At 32.3% G+C, this 23302-nt stretch overlaps 2 protein-coding genes across 3 annotated transcripts; one reads left to right on the top strand and one right to left on the bottom strand.

The window, feature by feature from the left end:
* Positions 1 to 659: 659 nt before the first annotated feature.
* LOC111514956 (uncharacterized) lies at positions 660 to 14269 on the top strand. 2 transcript variants are annotated; one of them, XR_012466873.1, is made up of 6 exons: positions 660 to 1070; positions 6973 to 7929; positions 9690 to 10058; positions 10118 to 10213; positions 11997 to 13228; positions 13277 to 14269. XR_012466873.1 is itself a non-coding variant. In XM_023171198.2 (5 exons), the coding sequence occupies exons 2-5, from the start codon at positions 6991 to 6993 to the stop codon at positions 12060 to 12062; spliced, it is 1470 nt and encodes a 489-aa protein (XP_023026966.1). In that variant the 5' UTR covers positions 660 to 1070; positions 6973 to 6990; the 3' UTR covers positions 12063 to 14269. The 2 variants fall into 2 exon arrangements, 1 of the variants encoding a protein (XP_023026966.1); XM_023171198.2 differs by having other exon boundaries at positions 11997 to 14269.
* Positions 14270 to 17679: 3410 nt separating this feature from the next.
* MED8 (Mediator complex subunit 8) lies at positions 17680 to 19056 on the bottom strand. The gene is made up of 4 exons (XM_023171195.2): positions 18675 to 19056; positions 18373 to 18618; positions 18138 to 18308; positions 17680 to 18085 (listed from the first exon to the last, which is right to left on the bottom strand). Exons 1-4 carry the CDS (start codon positions 18840 to 18842, stop codon positions 17888 to 17890), a joined length of 783 nt encoding a protein of 260 aa, XP_023026963.1. The 5' UTR covers positions 18843 to 19056; the 3' UTR covers positions 17680 to 17887.
* Positions 19057 to 23302: the final 4246 nt, after the last annotated feature.

A 23302-nucleotide genomic window follows, 5' to 3' on the forward strand; every position in this document is an offset into this window, starting at 1 on the left:
GCAATAAGAAAAGGTTTTCAAATATTCCAACCGGGGTGCCAGCCGCGGGGGAAAAAGGCGGGTTCATAAAATCAAGTTACCTTTTCACAACTGTTTCGCCATACCGGTATATTTTCGGAGGCTGAAATTTAGTATGTAGGTTCGTTTTACATTTTAGATGTGCAATAAGGAAGGATTTTTGGATATTTCATCTGGGGTGCCATTCGCGGGGGAAAAAGGCGCGTCTATGAATTATTTTTTTTTTATCACTGAATACAATAAAATATTTGGAAATGTCCTTGTAGGAAGAAATTGCAATAATGATAGTTATAAATACAAGTGGAATAAAAACATAGAAAGTTTCAATTCTCATTTTTCATGATGATCTCCTACCACGTAGTTACGGCTACATCCATCAATTTATAACAAATAAATGATTCCTCCTTGATTCGTCCCTGTGCCATAAACCTCTCTCTCAAAGGTTTTTCCTTTGTAAGACACATGACATAGTTTTGACACTCCACATTCACAACACTTTCCTGTTGTTTTCGAAAGAAGTGGCGGGAAACAATTTGTTTTCTATTTTGTTATTCGTTAATTTTAGATAGGTGCGTGCCTAAATGAAAAAATCTACATATTTCACTAAAAAAATCCATTTCGATAAATGTAATGAAAGTTGAAAGACAAATGGAAAATATAATAGGACAACAAGACCTATTTCTTGAATCGCGTTCGCGTTTTTTATTTTTTTACACGTCATCATTCATATTTGGGAATGGTTCTGAAATGGAGAAATCAGCATTAAAGTCAACAAATCTGCAATCTCAAAATTAATAGTGAAACAGGAAAATAATCCCAAATTCGCGATCTTATTGCAAGTTGTCTGTAATACACCTGAATTTCGTTTTTCACCTGTATCACCTGCAAACCGGTTCGCCTCGGCGCATGTGCAATACAAAAAATATCAATCAGAATCGCGTGGGCCGCCATTTTGATAAAGCGCTTTGTGTTTTAATGCCGTGAAAATGTTTCGATGATTAATTAATTTAAATCAACTGATTAAATCAGTATCTTTCTTCCGAATTATCAAGGTGAGTTGGTGATGAATATTTTATTGTTGTACTTCTTCAGGATGAACTCGAGAAAATATAAATGAATATTTTCAGATGCGGCTTCTATGTTTGTAAACAGTTTTTGATTCTGTAAAAACTATAAGACATTTTATGGGTATACAAGTATCAAAAGATTATTTATTATTAACTTTTTTGTTTAAACAGTATTTTTTTGTTTATTTTGATTCTTTGACAAGGCGGGAAGAGCGTTGACGCCTATTTTCAACATAGGAAACTTTACCTCATTCATAAAATCAATAGGGGTTATTTTAGCTTATTTTGAATTTTACAAATTTTTTATCTTATTTCTGGCATCAAGAGTATCCATTTATAATTGAGGCTACATTCGCGGTAGATTTACTATTATAATTACATCATTCCTAGTTGAAGTAAAATCAATACCTAATTTGAATCACAGGTGCTAACTAGTATGATTGTGATATGAGATTTGCAATTACTTATAATTGCCTAGAATTTATGTTTTCACAAAAACTTGTATGTTGATAACTAGGTATTCCTGCTGCTTCAATATTTATTCAATCAAATACTTTTCATTTTCTAACACAAATTGGTTCAGTTTTTAGTACACACTACACATTTTTGTCATGGTGGTATATTCTAATTCTGGCAGAACAATTTCCAAGGTCAATATTGATTACTAGAGAAAATTCAGATATCTGATCATTGAACCTATGTTTGATATTACTTAAATTTCCGATTTTTGTATATTGTTAGCCTAACTCTCAAATGTCCATTTATGGGAAATTTCATTTTTGGAGTTATTTTCTTTGATATTAAGTCTGGTCCAAATCCTCAGGAGACTAGCCTAAACAAGTGGTTCAACTTCCTTTACAACTGAAATATTTTTAATTTTTGAGTTGAAAACCAACTTAGTGGACCAATTGACTAACAGGTCATTTTATTCTAATTCTCAAATATGAGTAAACATACAATTATAACAAAATAATTTTCATTTGAGAAGTTTTTTAAAACTTCAAAAAAATTATAATTAACAACAGTAATACAAATAACATATTAGAACAGAAAAAATTGAATGCTAAAAAATCATTTTCATACTTTAAGTGCAATTTCTTCTAGTCAAACTTTTGACATCGACCACCGCTTTATATTCGCTTGCTACTAAGTACTACTACTACAGTTGAAGTTGATAGATACAAACAATAGAAAATATTACTTCTGAGCATGGGTGCTGAAAAAAATCATAAACATCATATCAAGCTTTTTTAATCAGCCATGCTTTTACTGTATATTTTAAGTGTTTTATATTAAAACTTGTACATGTTTTTTTTCTTTGTGTCATTGGCATCGACTACATTGGTCATTAGCCTCGTGTCCTGGGTAGGCAATGTTAACTCGTACATGTTATATAGTATATTGTAGCCATCAGAATAATTTATTTCATCTAAAGATCGTTGGGTATAGAACATGTCAATTATGTTACATAAATTTGTGTGGTAAAGAAACATTCACAATTTGTCACAAACACAAAAAATTACCTAAGTATAAAAAACTAGTAGTAGTTTCATAGGAGAACATGGCCTTCATGGCGAGTCACAATTAGAGAGAACAAAATCCAGACTGGTAGATCATGGTCAATTGGAACATTGTTAATGGTATATGCGTTGATTGCAAGGTAATAACAGACGGTTCTTAATTGAGTACCGATAATAATTAATTACTGTTGAATGAATGCAAATAAAATAAATTTGATGATTTTTAGTACTGACAGGTGTAGAAAAGAGAAACCAGTGAGTATACATTGGCAGAGCAATAAAACAAAAATCATTGAATACACAAAATTTTTAGGAGTAAATATAGATAATTTCCTGAAATGGAATAGGTAGACTGATTATGTTTATCAAAAATTGAACAAGGTCATTTATGCAGTCAGAACTACATCAAAATTCGTGAACGAAAAAACCGTAAATAGTCTGTACCATGCAAATTTTAAGTCAGTGTTGAGATATGGAATTATGTTCTGGGGAACAGAACATAATTCCATAGTTTTGAGAACTAAGTATCTATAAAATGGGCCCACTGCTGTTCAACTTGTTTGTATCGGACATAGAGTTTGTTTTCAAATATTCAGAATTTCTTATGTTTGCTGATGATTTCAAACTTTATCGAGCAATTACTTGCCGGGAAGATGCTGAATTAGGTCTAAAAGATCTCGAAACCTTTTTCATGTGGTGAAGAAATATTTTGTTAGAGGTAAACATTGATAAATGTCAAATCATTCATTCGCTAAAATTAGAAGTCCAATATTTTCGAAGCTTTTCTTCACCTTACCATTTTCTTTGTAAGTATCAGATTTGTCATATTTTTTTTCTTGTAAGTACTAGAATTGTTTCATCTTTTAGTAATGTAGTCACTAGACATAAGGATTTATTAATATTTTGTATTTCACACTTTGTTAAATGTTTTGTAAAATTGAAATGTAAATAGGTTCGTTCCAACCTTGAGTCACAAACAGATTTCCAACTGTTTGTAAATCGTTGACAACGCGCATGTCTGGTAAATATTGGTTTCTGATTAATTTGAAATTTCTGATTGGAACAGCTGTTAGTTCAACTGAAGTTTGGCATGGAATTTCAACATAACCTTTAAAAATAATTTGGGAAAGAAAGTTTTTGGCTTTCTACTACTCCATCTTAATACAAAAAAAGGGGATGAGGGAATCTTCCAAAGAAAGGAAGGAAGTAATCAATCAATTTGAAAATAAGTAACTCTATACATGGATGTGTAGATCATGCAAAGAAGTAACTTTCAGACACAAACTGAAAGAATGTCCTCCTGAAACAGCTACTTTCATATAAACATTGAATTACACGAAAGAAAAAAAAATATTTCGAAACAAATACTTCTATATGAACACTGAATTATACAGAAGATACTTTTCTCTACTCAGTTTGTATTTCAAACATTCCACAACGAATGTCACTCCTAAAAATATAACCCCTTCAATTCTTTAAAAATAAATCTATTCAAGTGTATTTCTGGAGAGTAAAAGAAGGTTGCAGTATTTTATATCTCTATTCTATTTACTTATCAAAATGGAACTGGGAGGTCACCGCAATAATTAATTTGTGTAATTAAAGATGTTCATATAATAGGTTCACTTAAAGAATTCCCAATCTTTCCTGCGAAAGCAAATACATAATTTATTTTATAACAATTTTTGCAGGTTATGTTGTTTGTAAGTTGCATGAACATAAAACAGAAACAGTAATACGGAATACGCATGCGTCAGATTGATGGTTAGAAGATAATCCTCAAACCATTCTGATAGATTTCGAACAGGTTTGAATCTTGGATGGAACAGAAAACTGATAGTTTACTAATGGTTGGAAACTCACGTTGGAACGCAATCACATTACTGCGCAGAATCCTGACTGTCAGAAACTGTTTCTGACACTGGTTGGAACGAACCTAATATCAGACATGAGCATTCAATAATACTTTGTTGTTCCTCACACTTTGTTAAATATGTTTTTGTAAATTGGCTTTGCCGTTGAATAAATAAATAAATAAATAAATACCCTTCTTTAGACAACCCTGCAGAAGTTTATTGAAAGAAAAACTAATTTTAACAGCCTCTGCACTATATTAGAATGTTTAACATTTTTACATAAGCACAAGGAGGTTTTTACAGAAAATTTTCCAACTGTAATACACAAACATTTAATATTAACTTCATATATGTCTATCAGAATACTTAATAAATTACCAAACAATCTCATGTCTATCAGAACGCAAGAATAAAGTGAAACAACTTCTGTTGAATTTAGAACCATATGATTTGAAAGAATATTTTGAAGCAAATAACTAAAAATTATTGTTTTTATTTGACCTCTTTCTTTCAATATTTGTATGTACCATATATATGTATATAGTGTGTTGTATATATAAATGTTTATATGAAATAAAGAATATATAATATTATTTGCGTGTGACAATGTGGGCACACCAGCAAAACAATATAGGTAGATTTGGTGATTCAGTAGGCAAGTAGCATCCGCAATGCTTATAGATTTCCAAGGATTCCAAATAATTGAGTTTCCAATCCTTGCTTGTATAGTGCAAAATTTCTGTATCGTTTAGATTTGGGAACTTGTTGTTGCATTCCAAGGAATAGTTTGAAAACCTCAAATTATTATTACTTTGTCCCACATAAACGCTATTACACTTCGGACACTTAAGCTCATAAACTCCAGATTTCTCCATCTTTTCCAGTTTATCTTTGGCATTAAAAAGGAAATTAGATAACCTAGCATGTGACCTGAATGCCACTTCCACATTGTTTTTTCAGAAGAAAAATCCCGCAATTGTTTCTGTTCTTTTACCAAAATATGTTGAAGTTACAAATTTCTCGATTTCTGGTTGTTTGGTGTGGGGATATATTAATCTAGATAGGGAAATTGAAATATTTCTACAGATAGGATATGATAATAGACACAATACTAGATCCGAGGTTGACCTGGAAAGAGTTGAAATAAAGGTAGAGATTGCACTGATGCTGGTCAGATGCACCTAGGAAAAGACACCTTGGCAAGAAAACAATTGTTTTTTTTAATTGATGCTGTTACCCTATCAAGCTTTCTTCAAAAAAATTATTGGATCACTAACTGAATTTATGATTTTCTTTGATTGATTATCTGATAAATTTGTGGTCCGAGGCAAGAGTCATTTTTCTCACGAGGGTCGATTACAGAATTATTCCTGTTTCTTGTTAGGTGGAGTGACCAGCTAGGGTTAACTGAATATTTCTTTTTTGATTGTTAGGATACTCATAATGAAGTCTCACACGACGGAGAGAAGAATGGATGTTTCATATAATAGTTCAATGTCTGTTTCTCAGGGTGGAAAACTTGGTATGACCCGGAGATCAGTTAGTGAACCATAACTGATTCTGCTAAATATGAATTATTTTCCCCAATATATATCAAATGGCCAACTCAATCCCAGATTATGTTGTTGAGGATTTCAGTGTCAAAGAAATAAATTGATACTCAATGCTTCGAAAACAGTACCTGTGATGTCCAGGAGTATGCAGAAGCAAAATTCCTTGCGTCTCATTTAGATGGAAGTTAAATCTGGGAAAGAAAGATAAACCATATTTATACCAATCCAAATGAATTTCGTAGATGATCCATTGAATAAACTCCCATAAAAAATAATTTTATTTGAGTTAAATGATCTGCTGGCCCATCCCTCCCTATCCATTTTTTATATAAAAGATCATTGAGGTATTCTCGTACTACAGTTTTGAAATGATGCATTATTTTTTTGTAGCCACATTTAGAGTTTTGTTCCATATGGAACATTGTCCTATAAAATTGAAAGCACATCCCAAATAATTCTGACGTATTTCCTTCCAGTAAAATGACTATAAAAAATACGATCTGATAACTTGTTTTACGATAATTCCACCCCAAACGTTTAGTGATGGGAAAGGTTCATGCAAATAGGAGAATGGGGATTTTTCGTTACCTAATAATGCATATTAGGCATCATTTTCCCGAATAATTTTTCTAAACTCCATCGAGTTCCTCAAAATCTCTCTTAACTCTTGCAACAAATGCATGTGCATCATCAGTAATTCTAGATGACCTTGTCAACTATAAATTATATTCTGAGTTTATTTGATTAGCATATGGTATGCAAATTTTTATGGAGCAAACTCACTTCTTTCTGAATAATTTTCAATAATATAATTTGTTGATTCATATTGATAAAATTTTGCTCGTTAAAATATATGAAGGTATTAAAAAGATTGTTTTATTCATTTTTATTTTCTGAGTTGAAAATTGTGTATCATAAGAAAGATATTCTTGTTTTCACATTTGAATTTATATTCCAGTATAAATGGGTCAGCAATATGTGGCTCCGTAGCGAAAAGCGAAGCAGAGGATTTCACAGGTTTCCGATATGCACAAATAAAAAATCCAAAAAAACTCTTCGTAAAAATGGTTGGGTTCCCAAATCACGCACAATATCTCTATACGCAACTTGCATAAGAAATTCCAAGAAGAAATTTTCCAAAGGAAAGGAACTGCCGCCTAAAAATATCTCAGTTGAATGTAAAGAAAACTATCAGGCGCAGGTTGTTCCTGAGATATACGAGGTGCCTGTTGATAAAAATGTTGAAACATTGAATGATGTTCCCCATGTTGGTAATATGTCGACCCCAAATCAATGCTATTCATATTTTGATAATGCCATCTCTGGCACAAGTTCTTATCAAATTTCTTCGGAAACAACAAACCCAGATCTTCCTAAAGAAATTGAATTTTCAACCATTCAATTAAACGGAATGGGAAATATGTCAGAAAATTATGAAGAAAAAATGCAATTTCATCTAACTGAAAAAAAAGCTTGTGATTATCAAAAAGATAAGTACAATTATGGAGTTTTTACCGAGAAAATATGTGAGAGTATGTATTACGAATACCCTCCATTGAAAAATGACTACCCAGATCTTCAAATAGATATGACCGACTTCAGTAATGTCAACACTCAGGAGTTCAATAACTTACTGGATGAAGAAATGTCAAAGAATGTTAACATAGCAAATGTTGTATATGATTACACAACTCTATATCCATCAACTATTCCGGATAATCATATGATATCGAGTGTTTCGGCACAAGAAGCAGAACGGCTTGATAGGCAACCAGAGCATGTCGAAGTTGAGGATACTTGGGAGGCTTTTGATCCCTATTTATTCATTAAACATTTGCCTCCGTTAACATTCGAAATGAGGTCAAAATGTCCTGCATTACCCTTGAAAACGCGATCTAGTCCAGAATTCAGTTTGGTGAGTTTTTATTTTATACATGGGATTGATTTTAAGTGACTGCATATACATTCAGATGTCTTTTAAAAACATAACACTCTTTAAATTTCACGCCTAGTACCTACTTGACTTATATTGAATTGTTAGGTTAGGTTTAATTTGTATTTGTGAAAAAAGATTTTCATTTCCCGTCTCAATAAATGAATAATAGTAATAAAATTGTATAGTAAGTATGATATTCAATAGGCACTTGGAGAATAATTGAAAATCTGTTGCAAAGATATTTTACTAGATTGTTTTGATAAAAATATCCATAATTATATCAATATGATGGAAATAAATGATGAAATAAAACCATTAATTTTTACCATCAATAGATCTTTTCAAAAATGTGTCTTTTCAAAGATATTTAAAGCAGTTTTTTACAGCAGTTTTTTTTAGGAGTGATTAATTTTTGGGAAATAAAGTTTTTGGCTTTCTACTACTCCATCTTGATAAAAAAAAGACATTATGGATAACTACAGACCTACTTCCATGTTGTCTACTCCATTTAACTCTCAGAAAAAATTGCTTATAGAAAAATGGTTGAATTTGCATTCAAGCACAATATATTTTAATGATCGCCAACAAACACGAATTTGGGGATGGAAGGAAGTCTAACTGATGGAGTTACCTATTAGTAAAATACGTCTTCATTGTAAAAATTCTATAATCATTATGGATGGTGTTATTAATTTCCATCAAGTAAATGGTATTCATACTCATAACTATTTTACTTGTAATGACCCAATATGCTCACACGCATTTTATAAAAACAGCTTTCAGTATGTGGGAATCCTCATATTTAATAAGCATCTGAAACATATTAAAACAATGTCATGTCTGACAATGTCAAACATGTTGTTGAAAAATTGTTTTTACACAATACTTTTTATATGTACAGAAATATTAGGATTTTGATTTCTTGTGTTGTCTTTTTTCTTTATAAAAATATGTGAATATTACTGGGGTTTTTTCCCAACACTAAAGCGTTATTTTGACAATTCGACATGTGTTTCGATCACCAAGTGATCATCTTCAAGAGGAAGATTGAACTGTTTAGTCTTCCTCTTGAAGATGATCACTTAGTGATCGAAACACGTGTCAAGGTGTTAAAATAACAGTTTGGTATTGGGAAAAAACTCCAGTAATAATCATTACTACATCAAAGGTTCTACACAGTGCATCACAAGTATAAAAATATATGTAAATGTATTTATATTTATAAAAAGTGTTTGATCTCTATCTCAAGTATTTTCATACTGGGGAAGTTATTTTATAGCGAAACACGTGTTGAGGTGAACTGTCCAATGAAAATATCACAATAAATAAATGTGAAATGAAATTTGTTGTTGCCATCTTCGGAATATATAATTTTTTCAGTTTATATAGAAAAAGAGAAATTTTGAAAAAACATTGAAAATCCAGAGTATCCTTAGTTTTCAGATGGTAAAAGATAGTTGAGGTTACAGTATTAGTTTGGTTATTGATTTATCATTTTCTTTGTAAAGATCTTCTGCTATTCATTTCGTTGCTGTGTATTCATTCATTTATGTATATTGATATGTTTGTGTTATTTATGTTTTTTTTCTGTTAAGTTCATCTTAATTTTCTGTTCATGTACTCATTTATACATTTGTATTATTTTTTTGTGATTGGTAATGCACCATATACACATTTCATGTTACTTCACAAGACTTTGCGAATAAAATGTTCAAATCTTTTGATTTGACAATTTCCAGGTGCTCGACCTTGATGAAACGTTGGTACATTGTAGTCTCCAGGAACTGAAAGATGCCAGTTTTCATTTCCCTGTGCTCTTCCAGGATTGTTCCTATACAGTATATGTACGAACCCGACCGTATTTCAGGGAATTCATGGAGAGAGTTTCGCAAATGTTTGAAGTTATTCTGTTTACTGCTTCAAAAAGAGTGTATGCTGATAAATTGCTGAATCTTCTTGATCCAGAGAGAAAGTGGATTAAATACCGCCTGTTCAGAGAACACTGTGTTTGTGTTAATGGAAATTACATAAAAGATTTGTCCATTCTAGGAAGAGATCTTTCCAAAACTATTATCATTGATAACTCACCTCAAGCTTTTGGATATCATGTAAGTAAGTCGATTAGGGATTCGGAAAATGTAATTAATATTTTCATTTTGATCCTCAGCTCAACAATGGTATTCCAATTGAAAGTTGGTTTGAGGATAGGAGTGATTCAGAACTTATCAAATTGTTACCATTTCTAGAAGGTCTAGTGGAAGTGGTAAGTGATAGTTAATTAATTATCTTCATTTTGAAACATCTTTAGAAAAATCAGGAAGGAAGTATGATTTGAAGTAACTAAATAATGGAATTCTGAGATTTTGAAGTCTGAAATAGCTAATGCAAGACTTGTAATTATTCTTCGTTTACAAAAATATAACTTGAATACATATGTCTTCATCGAAGTTGAAATTATGATGTATGCCACAATAAAATTTTACTAACAATTTCCAAATAATAATGGTGTTGTTTCTTCAGGCACCTGTTAATTATTTTGTTTGTTTAATATATACCTTTTGCCAATTTTCCCATATCAGATTAATGGCAGTATTTATTCATCAAAATATTTTCATGTGCTAAACTAAATTTTTTTATGTTTAATTTTCCAGAAAACAGTAAGAATCTTTGGACACTTCCAAAAAAAATTTATTTCAAAGAATACTAAAGCGAATTGTACTACAGATCTGTTTGAACAATTTATCCTACAATATGAATTTCTCATTGTAAAGAGTTCGGAGTTTCCCAAAATTTGAGGATTTCTCTTTATTTTCTTTATTATTTGTAAGTTTGTATATGTATTTTCTACAATATTAAGAAAGGCATTATAATAATAAAGTTTATTTTAATTCAATATGTCGATTGTATGATGAAAAATACTTCATAATTTATTTTGGAACAAGTATCATTTCAAAGATATTGAAATTTAATTGTAGAACTGGAGGCAAATTATAGATTAATCAATATAAACAATGGCGTTTCTACTCCCTTCATTTTAAACTGATCATTACGTGTTTGACATCAGATAAGTAATTGCTCATTTAGAATACACATTTATTCTAATATAATGGTGGCCACTTCCGTAAGAAATTTAAAAAAATATGTAACATTTACTCTGATAATTATGATCTCATGAATACATGCAATTGTCCAAAGCCAAAGTCAGTGAATTTTCTCACCAAACTCTCTGTGAAATCGAAATAAAAATCATATTTTCAGTAAATGTGTTGTTCAACAGTTTGTGGGTTTGTAATAATGAATCTAGTTATATCAGTGAATCATAACCATTTGTTTTAATCACAATCAGACATCACATTAGTAATCGCCAGAGTAGCTCAGCGGTAACGTGTGTCAATTTCGCATATATTTTTTCTATAACTCGAGTTCAAATCCCAATACTAGAAGTTTTTTTTATGTAAATGATATAATTACATATTATTATTATTTCTCGGTGGGTAGTGGTAAAATGTACTCATGAATAGTATTGAAAACATTTATACTCCCACTGTTTCAAATTCTCAACAAAACTGAATAATACTGTCTTCCTCCCACAACGACGGCACAATAACATTAAGTAATTGTAATAATGTAACTCTAAATGTACATAATCATAACAAAAATTAACCCTAATAAAATAATTTTTAGGAAATATTGTCACCAATTTTTAAATCATTTAATTGAGTTCTGACTGACTGAATGAGTTTATTATCCAAAGCCATATCTCAAACAAATATATTGTACCATCTCTTTCTATGGTCAGTCGTAGAAAAAGTATAGTACGCACCTCGAAGATAAGGCCATTTACATAGGCTTGCGAATTATCGCACTTGGCTAACGCCTTGTGCTTTTCGCTCGTGGGTAATTGACCACTTATCCTACTTGGTATGTAATATACTATTGTATATTACATACATACATGTATTACCAGTTGAAATGTATATGACAGAATATATATGAAATCAATGAAAAATTTAAATACACATCATCATGATTTTTTTTTTTTTCAGAAGGAAGATGTGAGACCCCATATTCGAAATAAGTTCAAGCTTTTCAGTTATCTACCTCCAGATTAGACTAGATGTGCATAGACAATCTTATTTGAAAAAATTGAACAATACTCCTTTTTTTGTTAATTCTACTCAGTTAAAGTACTGACTAACGAGAAAGTTGAATTGCGTGCCTTTGTCGTAATACTTCATACTTGTCTTATCTAAATTTGAGAGAAAATGCTACTGAATGTTAACAGATATTTTTAATCTGTAGTGAATGTGATTTGTAAAGGGAAATAGAAATTTGAAAGTGAACTTGAATAGAATGTGGAAGTGTTTATGGAAATAATATTTATTTCAGTGTCATTTAATTCCGTGCAATAATGAAAATAAGATATATAATGAGAAAATGTTTTTTAAAATATGAATATTTGAAATTTTTACTGTACAGTGTTACTGTTGGTCAGTATTTTAATTACTGTATTTATGTAATAAGAAAAATCAATGTAATTATTGAAAATTCCTGTTGAAATATTAGCGTTGTGTTTGATAAGTTTGGAACAGACTAAATAAAACTATCAAATGGATTTTGAATACTCCTGTCAGGTTTGCTCCGAACTTTCCACTCGCTTTGTATAGGGGAACAAAATTAGTTTAGATTTCTTGCCATAAAGAAAAAATCTCCATAGAAAAATAGCAATATTATGCACAAGAAGTATTTTATTTGTTTGTTATTTTAGAATCATTCATAAGTATTATATCTTCATGTTGTACTGTTTTATATTTTATGATGAAAAATGTAATTTTGTTTTATGTAAGGCCCGCGGTTTTTCAAACCGTATATGATGAGCCGTTGAATAATATTTTTTCCTATATTGTTTTTGAAAATTTGGTTTTACATTATACGTTGGGTAAGGCTGATTAAAAAAAAATCAGGTCACTATTTATTTATTCATTAATCAGCCCTACTATTTAGATATGAGTTGAACTCTCTAGGTGTTTGGTGATATTTTCATTTTTGCAGTAAGAACATTCAGCAAATCTAGCATAGTAACAAAAATTACAATGAAAAAAATTATTTCTTTTCGGAATCATCTTGAAATACTGAGAGTCTAATATTTGACTAATGTGACAGTATTAGATACTTTGATTTTTTCTCGAATGTGAATTCTTTTTTCTTAGAAATCTGAACTATAAAACGTTATTTCAATCTGGTAGATCAAAAATTCAGAATTTCAGTGACTTCAAAAGTGTTTTTTCAAAAACTACACCTCACGATTTGATCTCCAAATCATGAGGTGTAATTTTTGAAATTACTATAGATCTTCGTCAAGTAACAGCCAAATCAATCAGAAAACGTCAAAGTGTTTATGATTTCTTTGATAATTTTCAAAATACTCATGTTTTACGAAACTGGCTAATACCATACAAGTTTTTAATTGTTCATCTTTTTTTCTGACATCTTTATAAAACACAGTTAAAAAGTGACCTAATTAGTTCCAGTTTCATAGTATTTTTTTTTATATTATAGTGGATTCTTGAATTTTAATTTTACTTTTTTTACAATTTTGAGAAGACCTTTGAAGTAATAACAAACAATTCAAGAATCACTTTTCAATTCGTTGTTAGGTTGTTCGATTTGATGACCAATTAGATTTATTAAACCATTTTAAATTTAATTAAAAATGGTTTAATTAACCGAAATCGGTCATAACAAACTAAAATTGTAGTAGAAATTAGACACAAGTTATTTTTTTATCCTATATTCTTTGTTAGGTATTGAAGCCAATCATCTTAATTTTGCTCTTCATGCAATCATGATAAGACCTATAAAAAATTATTCCGTTTAAGATTCGGTTATTTTATTCGTTGTATGTTAAATGTGATTTTTTAAATTTTTTGTTAATGTAAATTTCAGTTACTGCATTGGTTGATAATCCTAATCAACTTGGTAATTTGAAAGTTGATGTTAACAGATTTGGGTTCATTTTATTGTTTTCAATTTATTTGTGTTTAGGTTTCATGGAACGGTGAAGTATCTGAAATTGATTATTTGAAAGAGACGTCCCTGTTTTCAAAGGTAGCTATTTGATTTGAAGAAGGTGACTGTTTTTATGAATTCACTTCTGGCTAATTCGAGTTCCGTTTTTCTGACTAGCTGGTTCAGTTTATAATTTTGCTTTGTCATTCAAATACTTTTCATAGTTTTACTTTATTGTTGAATGTATTTTTGTTTCAGCTGTTATTTTTAGTTATTTTGTAGATTCATTGCAATAAATAATACATTATAATGTTGGGGTTTCTAATAATGCATCAATTCAAAGTAGCCTGTCAACTCTGATTTTATAAATATATTAAATAACAAGTGACGTCATTATACCTTCTTTGTCACCACTTCTCAGTGGTGACAATATTCAGTTGAAATAATTATCATGAAATGATAAAATAAAAAATGGAAATGAAATCTAAATGCTGTAATATTCTTAAGTAACCAAAAAGTATGTCTTTCTTTTGAGAAAGAAATCCATTATATTTTCTCTAATTTCAAGTCATTGGAGATAAACTCAAGATGTATGAACCTTTGAGGAAGTTTGCCACTAGCGCCAGCAAAATGTCAGGAAGAAATTTCAAAAATCGACGGCCGTAAAACCCGAATAAAAATAGTGACACTTCAAGTTTGTTGATTCATCAAACACCTGCTATATGCCTTTTATATGTTATATATCGTTCTTCTAAGTGCAAATTCAGAATTTTTTCAATGTTATGAATCTTCAATGGTTACAGATGTAATTTTTTTTGCATACTCAATAATATTTCTAGTAACCACTACATATTCTTGTTTTCCTGGGGTTCCTCAACGAATAACACCCAGTACAACAAATTGAAACAGAGTTCTCTCACTTTCCATTTCAATCAATACAAAGTGGGTCATCGCAAGACATGACTCCCAGGAAAATAAATTCAGGTTTGAAAAAAAGGTTTTTGGCTTTCTACTTCTCCATCTTTATACAAAAATTGTGGGAATTTTCGAAAAGGAGAAAAACAATTAAGTTCAAAATAAAACCTTTACAAAGGTGTGTAGATATAGAAGATACTTTCAGATAAAAAGTGGAAGAAAAAAGCCCTCCCAGAACAACTACTTTCACATGAACATAATTATATGAATGAAAAAATAAGTTGAAATAAACATTGAATTATATGAAAATCACTTTTCCCTATTCAGCTGGTACTCCCTAACATTGTTTACGGAATTGAATCAGCTCTCATTCTTGAAAATGCTACACAATATAATACATATATGAAATAGATACAATATAAAATTTCACTTACATGGAACACTATCATATCCTCTCATCCTAAATGGCGGACTTCGAAGTTTCGAAATGAGACTTGTCTTATTTCCTCATCAGTACCTTTCTGGATAATATACCATTACTTTATGCTGCCTCGATGACAGTATGTGAAGACATCCCGACGATTATATGATTCAATCCTAGCCATGGAATCTTGTTTAAATTGAAAGGGGTACATTTTTCAGAAGAGATATGTTTTTGGTGAAAAACTTTTTGGCTATCTAATTTCTTCATCTTTATAAAAATTATGGAAAACTTGTGATATTATCCAGAAAGACGCTGATGAGGTAATGAGACAAGTGTTTTATTTTGAAACTTCATATTGTATCTAATCCATATGTTATACTGTGTAGCGTTCCTATGAATGATATCTATTTCAATTCCATAACGAAGTAGATAGCCAAAAAGCTCTTCTCCCCAAAAACTAATTTCTCAAAAGATTACTCCTTTTAATTTGAAAGTTAGGCATGTTTGTGCATGGGAAGTGTCATGTACCGATCTCAATAATTTCAGACAGTCTTTATTCATTATATGGCGTTCTCCAAGGCGTGATGTGCAACATTAATGAAAACGCTGCAACAATATAATATTATCTATTTCCTGTCTGGGGTAGACATCATCTAGTTTGTAGATGACATACCTATTTCATAAACCGTAGTTGAACAGACTCAAGCGATTGAATGTGTAATATATATATATATATATTACACATTCATTCATATATATATATATATATATATATATATATATATAGGTGACCAGCCATATTCTAAGCGGGATCTAACAAAGTTAAGTAGAGTAGAGTAAAACTTTCCATGACTTTGAAATCTACAATTTCTGAACATGAGCCCTAACATTATTTTCACAGCAGTTATACTTTTATCTATGTAAAGTGCGAATGAGAGTTGGTATCAAAACATACTCCGATGTCATTGCAGCTGTTTGTTTTTACCAGTCAATGGTGGTATGTTTGTTATAAAAGGTGGTATATTTACTTAAATTGAGTGGAAGATTGTTTGAAGAACCCCAGAGAACTAATTTATTCAAATTATTTTGTAGTATTTCGTTTTCATTAGAAGACTCCATGATACTAAAACCTTCAGATGTTCAGCAAATAATAGAATTTCACTATCTATATTTAATCCTATGTCGTTGGTGAACAGGGAGAATAGACTAGAAGTTGGGTTGCTTTCTTGTGGAGCGCCACTGGTATTCATCCGATTTGTGTCCTCTGTATTCAACAAATTGGGACAGAATTGTGAGAGACCATTGAACCTCACAAGATCCTTAAAATAATCAACAGTTTTTAGTAAAAGGATACTTGGAAACAACAAGGATACATGAAATGATAATAATATTTTTCCATTATGCAACTTCACATCTTCAAATTCATCCATGAATTCATGTGAATTATCAAAACGTAAACTCAACTAAGGGTTTTAAACTATTTTGCTAGCCATAGGGGAATTCATTGCTGTCGCCATTGATTTATTTACCAGATTTATGAATTTTTGTTAAATAGCATATTTTAGGACTAGTAGGATTAGAAATCTTTAGACTCCTGTTCGAAATTAGCGCAATCAAATTTTGAAACTTTTGAGTGTATTTTTCACTTCTGTAACCATCTTAGGCAATGGATTCCTTGGTAATTTATTATATGGGCCATTCTTACTTAAATTATCAATTCTCTCATAGTAATTTGACTTGTCCAATATCACATTATTTCTTTTGTCTGTTTTCAGATATTTATAAAACATCTTTCTATCATTTGATTTTTTTTCCCACTTGAAATCATGGATGTTTGTCCAAAAATGTACCAGGTTAAATATAGAGACTAGTTTTCGAGTTATGAATCAGTGAAATTTCCTGAAGATGCCAACTTGGTTGCTAAAACACACATCGAGAAGAGTGTTGCAGTTGTGGTGTTTGGGATCATTGTTTGTCTTAAACATTCAATACATTTCACATTAGTATTGTAATATATAGACTCACAAATTATTCCCCCTGAAAATTATATAAGTTGAATTAGTAAGCGTTTATAACATTCACTGACAAAGGCCTTGGAAATATCAAATGCAACAGCCTGAGACACTCTGTGCTTCTTGATGTCCTGTTTCAAAACATGGTGAAAAAAGTAAAGATTACGTGTTGATCTTTGCTGATATTGATTGATATAAAGCAATTGGCCTATAATAGAGTTTTCCTTTTTCCATTGATTGGATTGTTCTTCCTGACTATAAATATAGACAAGTCATGTGGTAAAACAGATTAGAATAGTTCTAAGATCTCCGAGCAAGACAAATGACGAGGTTAGAAAAGATTGCAACAAGTGAAATAATTTCAAAATCTAATGGAAATAAGTTTTTTAATTTGATTAAGTGTGCATCTTGTTATTATAAAAAATCCACATACTAATACACTAAATAGATGGTAGGGTGAAAAAAGTATTTTCAAATATTTACAATTGATTCACATTGGTTTACTGTGTGAAACCTAAAAATGGATAAACTGGAAAGTAATATGAATAAATAATTAATAAATATAACTTTTGAATAGCTAATTTCGAGCATAAGGATGCATTTGAGCAGCACTTTTTATATTTGTTTTGATAGCTGATGGGGCTTTGTTCATAGTCATTGATTGAGTGTTTGATGGAACTTGTCCTTGGCCTGGTGGGCCCCCTGGTCTTCCTGGTGGGGCTACCATCATTCCACCTGAAGTAGGGTTTGGTTGTCCATTTGGATTGGGTCCCATCTGAAAACAAAAATGTTAATAAAGTGCACTAACACAAGATGAGAAGTACTACCTTGAGACCCTTGCCCATACCTACAGCAGCAACCAAGAGATGGGTATCGGCAACACTTGAATTTTGTTGAGCATTTCCCCTAGATGAAGATTCAACTTCCCATTCTTCCCTTGCTTTGCTGACAATATCCCATACGTGAGAGACAACCTTTTGATATGTGGCTATTTGTTTCTAAACAAATTATGAAAATATCAGATAGAATTGTTTTGATGTATTTCAGACAAACATACTTTACCTGTGCATTATCGTACTGTAGACCTAATGCTTTAGTTTCTAATTGCATCATTTTAGTTTCAGCTAGTGGTTCCAGTTTTGTTCTCAGATAATCAGGTACCAAATCATGTGCGAATGTTGTCACTCTATGTTCAGTTATTTGTGCTAGCTGATCATCCCTCTCTGGAGATAACATCAGAGGTAGAACTGTTAAATTCCTCAGCACTGGACACTTGTCATGACTCATAACTTTGGATAATGAAGTGAGCTGCAAAGATGGTATCAAGATGAAATATATAACAGAGTTATAACAGAATTACTCACCTGCCCTGATATCAGTGCATAATTATCTAAAAAAGACGGCCAATTCATTGTTTCATATTCATTCTCCAATTTCATGATCATTGAAGCAATAGACTGTTTCAAATCATTAACTCTTTGGATAATAGAATCTAAGGCCGATTCTAATTGTTTCTCTTCCCTTTGCTGCATGATGTTTTGATGTTTGCCGCTTTACCAATTCGTATGAAAATATAAAATGAAATTTTCAAATCAGGAATTATTCAATTTCTTTTATGGTAACAACGAACAACATTGAATACATCAATTCAGTGAAAATAGTACCACAACATAGGCACGGTATACTATATATATAAGTATACTATGGCTTAGGTAACAATTGTTACCTATGCTGTGATAGTACCTACTTGTCATTTTCTTCTTATTAATTTTTCCATTAATGACATCAACTGCCAAGACTATCCAGCCAGGAGTTCCAGAATCATGTTGTTGCTACAGGTGGAGCTCACACTGAAGTGGATCTGAGTCGAACCCAAACCCCACCTGGGTTTGCGCTAAAAAACAAAGTTCAACTGTAATTTGAAGTCAATTAACAAGCAATGTCCGACTACACTAGAGTGTGGGCACTAATGTGAGGTGATGCACTACGGTTACGTGTATGAGCACTACGATCAGGGCATGATAGGGGAAGTACTGCATGCGCACAAGTATTAGGTCTCTCTTGATCACTACAGCTTTATATTGGATGCAATCAGGAATTTGGATATGGTTTGTATGTTAGATGGTGATATATGTTTGAAAAAGATATCGTGGAAGGTAAGAGGCTGAATTGTTGAAGGAGGGATGCTGAGAGAAGCATGAATCATTTGTATATTGTGAGAATTGTTAGAACAGGCAAAGAATATATGTAGGAGAATCTATATGTCCCCACATTTGCAGCGGTCGTCATCAACTATCTCAAGTTTGTGGAGATGCGCTTTATTAAGGGAATGATTGCTCCTAATTTTGCACATATTGACGATTTCGTTAAGAGAACAAGTAGCCAGATCTTTGAACCATGGAGTTTTGTAAGACTGTGGCACAGAGGAAAAGTAAAGTTTGGCTTTGAATTGTCCGTCCTGGCTATATTGATTGGTCCAGTCTATCCAGATATTGTTTCAATAATGCTTGAAACTCTCTATAGTCTGCCTGAGAATGATTAGAGAGGGGACGGTTTCTTCCGATATTGGCTAAGGTATCGGCTGTATCGTTACCCTTGATGTTGGAATTACTAGGAATCCATGCCAAATGTATGCTGTTTCCCTTTGTGACGGCTCTATATATAATTTGTCTGGTACATAATGAAAGGTAATCGCTATTTGCAGATATGGTTGACCGGGAAATTTTGCGCTTTTGATATCGTTCTCAACAATATATTGAACTGCTTCTGAGATGGCTGTTATTTCAGCTGCACATATTGAAAAGAAAAATGGTAATCGTCCAGAATGGTGTAGGTAGTGTGGAAATCCCAACGTTACCGCGTTCATCTTTATATACATCGGTGAAAAAATATGTGTGACAAATTGTTGCTCGGCGAGTCTAAGAAAATTCTGGTGGTTGTCGTTATCTTTGGAGAGATTCATTTCGTGTTGGGGAATTGGAAAGATTTGACCATGTAAACTATAGCGGTAACAAGGAAAATTGGGAAGCAGCATAATATCTGGGATATGGGGTATTAATCTTATATATGCAGTAAGGTTGGGGGAAAGACAATTGAGTTGCCAATATGTAGGATATTGAATATATGTATCATGCAACTTCATTACGGAATGAATATTGGGATTCACGTAAGATAAAAATTTAGAAATGCATCTCACTCCCAGCCAATTTCTCCTGTGAGCAAGAGGCATCTCTGAGCTTTCTGATAAGTAGATCAGATACGAGAGTTCTGGAGCGTATTCCCTAGAGAATATAATTACGGTAGTGAGTGGGAAAGAGGTGTGCGACGTGATCGACGCATAGAAGGATGGAATGAGCATCGAGTAGATTCAGTAGATAAGGGCACGGTGGAATTACAAAAATAACGGTATAATATTAATAATGAAAAAAATCGGATATAAGAAAAAACATGGCCGCCAACGTAATAGAAAAAAACATGTCTGACATACAGGGTGTCTCATCGTTTAGGAAAAAAACATGTACGGGGTGTCTCAAATACGTCAGCGTGGAAAAAAATGATATAATAATAATAATGAACGAAAAATCGGATTGAAGAAAAAAAACATGACCACGGGCGTTAAAGAAAACAACATGGTTGTCAACGTAATAGAAAAAAACATGGCTGTCCTACAGGGTGTCTCATCGTTTAGGAAACACATGGACACGGGCCATGTAATAGATAAAAACATCGCTGTCATACAGGGTGTCTCATCGTAAATAGGCTATAGGAGTTTTAAAACTTTTCTTATGGAGATTTACATGGGAAAACGGCTAAGGTTCATTCTGCAATATTTGGTTGCTTTCAAGGTCACGCGTACGGCAGAGAATCGAGCAGCGTTATCGCGGTTTGAAAGATAACGATTCGAGCGCGCTTGGAATGAGAACAAATAGGTATACAGGGTATTGAAGAAAAAACATGTACAATGTGTCTCAAATACGTCAGCGTGGAAAATAATGATATAATCTGTTTAAAAATCTGTTAAAAATCTGTTTTTCCGTTAACCAGCTGTCGCACCCCTACGAACGACAACCCTCAGAAGTCGAAACTTGTGCGAGCTAAGGATTAACGAGGTCTTACCTTTTAACGTGATCGATAGTTCAGACTAGGGCTTGAACCACCGACCAACACAGCAATCAATTCGAATGAGTGAAAAAAGCACCCACGCCGAACCGCTTGGCTACCGACCGACCGAATAATAATGATTGAAAAATTGGATTAAAGAAAAAAACATGGCCACGGGCGTTAAAGAAAAAAACATGACTGTCATACAGGGTGTCTCATTTAGGAAAAAAACATGTACACGTCAGCGTGAAAAATAATGATATAATAATGATAATGAACGAAAAATCTGATTGAAGAAAAAACATGGCTGCCATACAGGGTGTCTCATCGTTTAGGAAAAAAACATGTACAGAGTGTCTCAAAATACGTCGGCGTGAAAAATAATGGTATAATAATAATATTGAATGAAAAATCGGATTGAAGAAAAAAAACATGGCAGGGGGGCTTACATGGAACACTATCATATTCTCTCATCCTCAATGGCGGACTTAGAAGTTTCGAAATAAGACTTGTCTTATTTCATCAGTACCTTTCTGGATAATATACCATTACTTTATGCTGCCACGATGACAGTATGTGAAGACATCCCGACGATTATATGATTCAATCCTAGCCATGGAATCTTGTTTAAATAGAAAGGGGTACATTTTTCAGAAGAGATATGTTTTTGGGGAAAAAACTTTTTGGCTATCTAATTTCTTCATCTTTATAAAAATTATGGAAAACTTGTGATATTATCCAGAAAGGCGCTGATGAGGTAATGAGACGAGTGTTTTATTTTGAAACTTCATATTGTATCTAATCCATATGTTATACTGTGTAGCGTTCCTATGAATGATATATGTTTCAATTCCATAACGAATGTATGGAGAACAGACTGAATAGGAGAAAAATATTTTCGTACGATTCAATGTTAATATGAAAACAGTTGTTTTGGGAGGGGTTTTTTCTTCCAGTTTGTGTTTGAAAGTAACTTCTATGTATGAGCTACATATTTTTGTAAAGAGTTTATTTTGATCTCAATTGCTTTATTATTTTCTTCGGAAGTTTTCCACAATTTATGTATGAAGAGTGAGAAGTAGAAAGCCAAAAAGTTCTTCTTCCCAAAAACTAATTTCTCAAAAGATTACTCCTTTCAATTTGAACGTTAGGCATGTTTGTGCATGGGAAGTGTCATGTACCGATCTCAATAATTTCAGACAGTTTTTATTCATTATATGACGTTCTCCAAGTCGTGATGTTGCTACAGGTGGAGCCCACACTGAAGTGGATCTGAGTCGAACCCAAACCCCACCTGGGTTTGCGCTAAAAAACAAAGTTCAACTGTAGTTTGAAGTCAATTAACAAGCAATGTCCACTACTAGAGTGTGGGCACTAATGTGAGGTGATGCACTACGGTTACGTGTATGAGCACTACGATCAGGGCATGATTGGGGAAGTACTGCATGCGCACAAGTATTAGGTCTGTCTTGATCACTACAACTTTATATTGGATGCAATCAGGAATTTGGATATGGTTTGTATGTTAGATGGTGATATATGTTTGAAAAAGATATCGTGGAAGGTAAGAGGCTGAATTGTTAAAGGAGGGATGCTGAGAGAGGCATGAAGCATTTGTATATTGTGAGAATTGTTAGAGCAGGCAAAGAATATATGTAGGAGAGTCTATAGGTCCCCACATTTGCAGCGGTCGTCATCAACTATCTCAAGTTTGTGGAGATGCGCTTTATTAAGGGAATGATTGCTCCTAATTTTGCACATATTGACGATTTCGTTAGGAGAACAAGTAGCCAGATCTTTGAACCATGGAGTTTTGTAAGACTGTGGCACAGAGGAAAAGTAAAGTTTGGCTTTGAATTGTCCGTCCTGGCTATATTGATTGGTCCAGTCT

This window comes from Leptinotarsa decemlineata, unplaced genomic scaffold, assembly GCF_025532065.1.
Source record: "Leptinotarsa decemlineata unplaced genomic scaffold, Ldec_3_MD MMD2_tig00026299_RagTag_RagTag, whole genome shotgun sequence".
In the NCBI taxonomy this organism is placed as follows: Eukaryota; Metazoa; Arthropoda; class Insecta; order Coleoptera; family Chrysomelidae; genus Leptinotarsa; species Leptinotarsa decemlineata.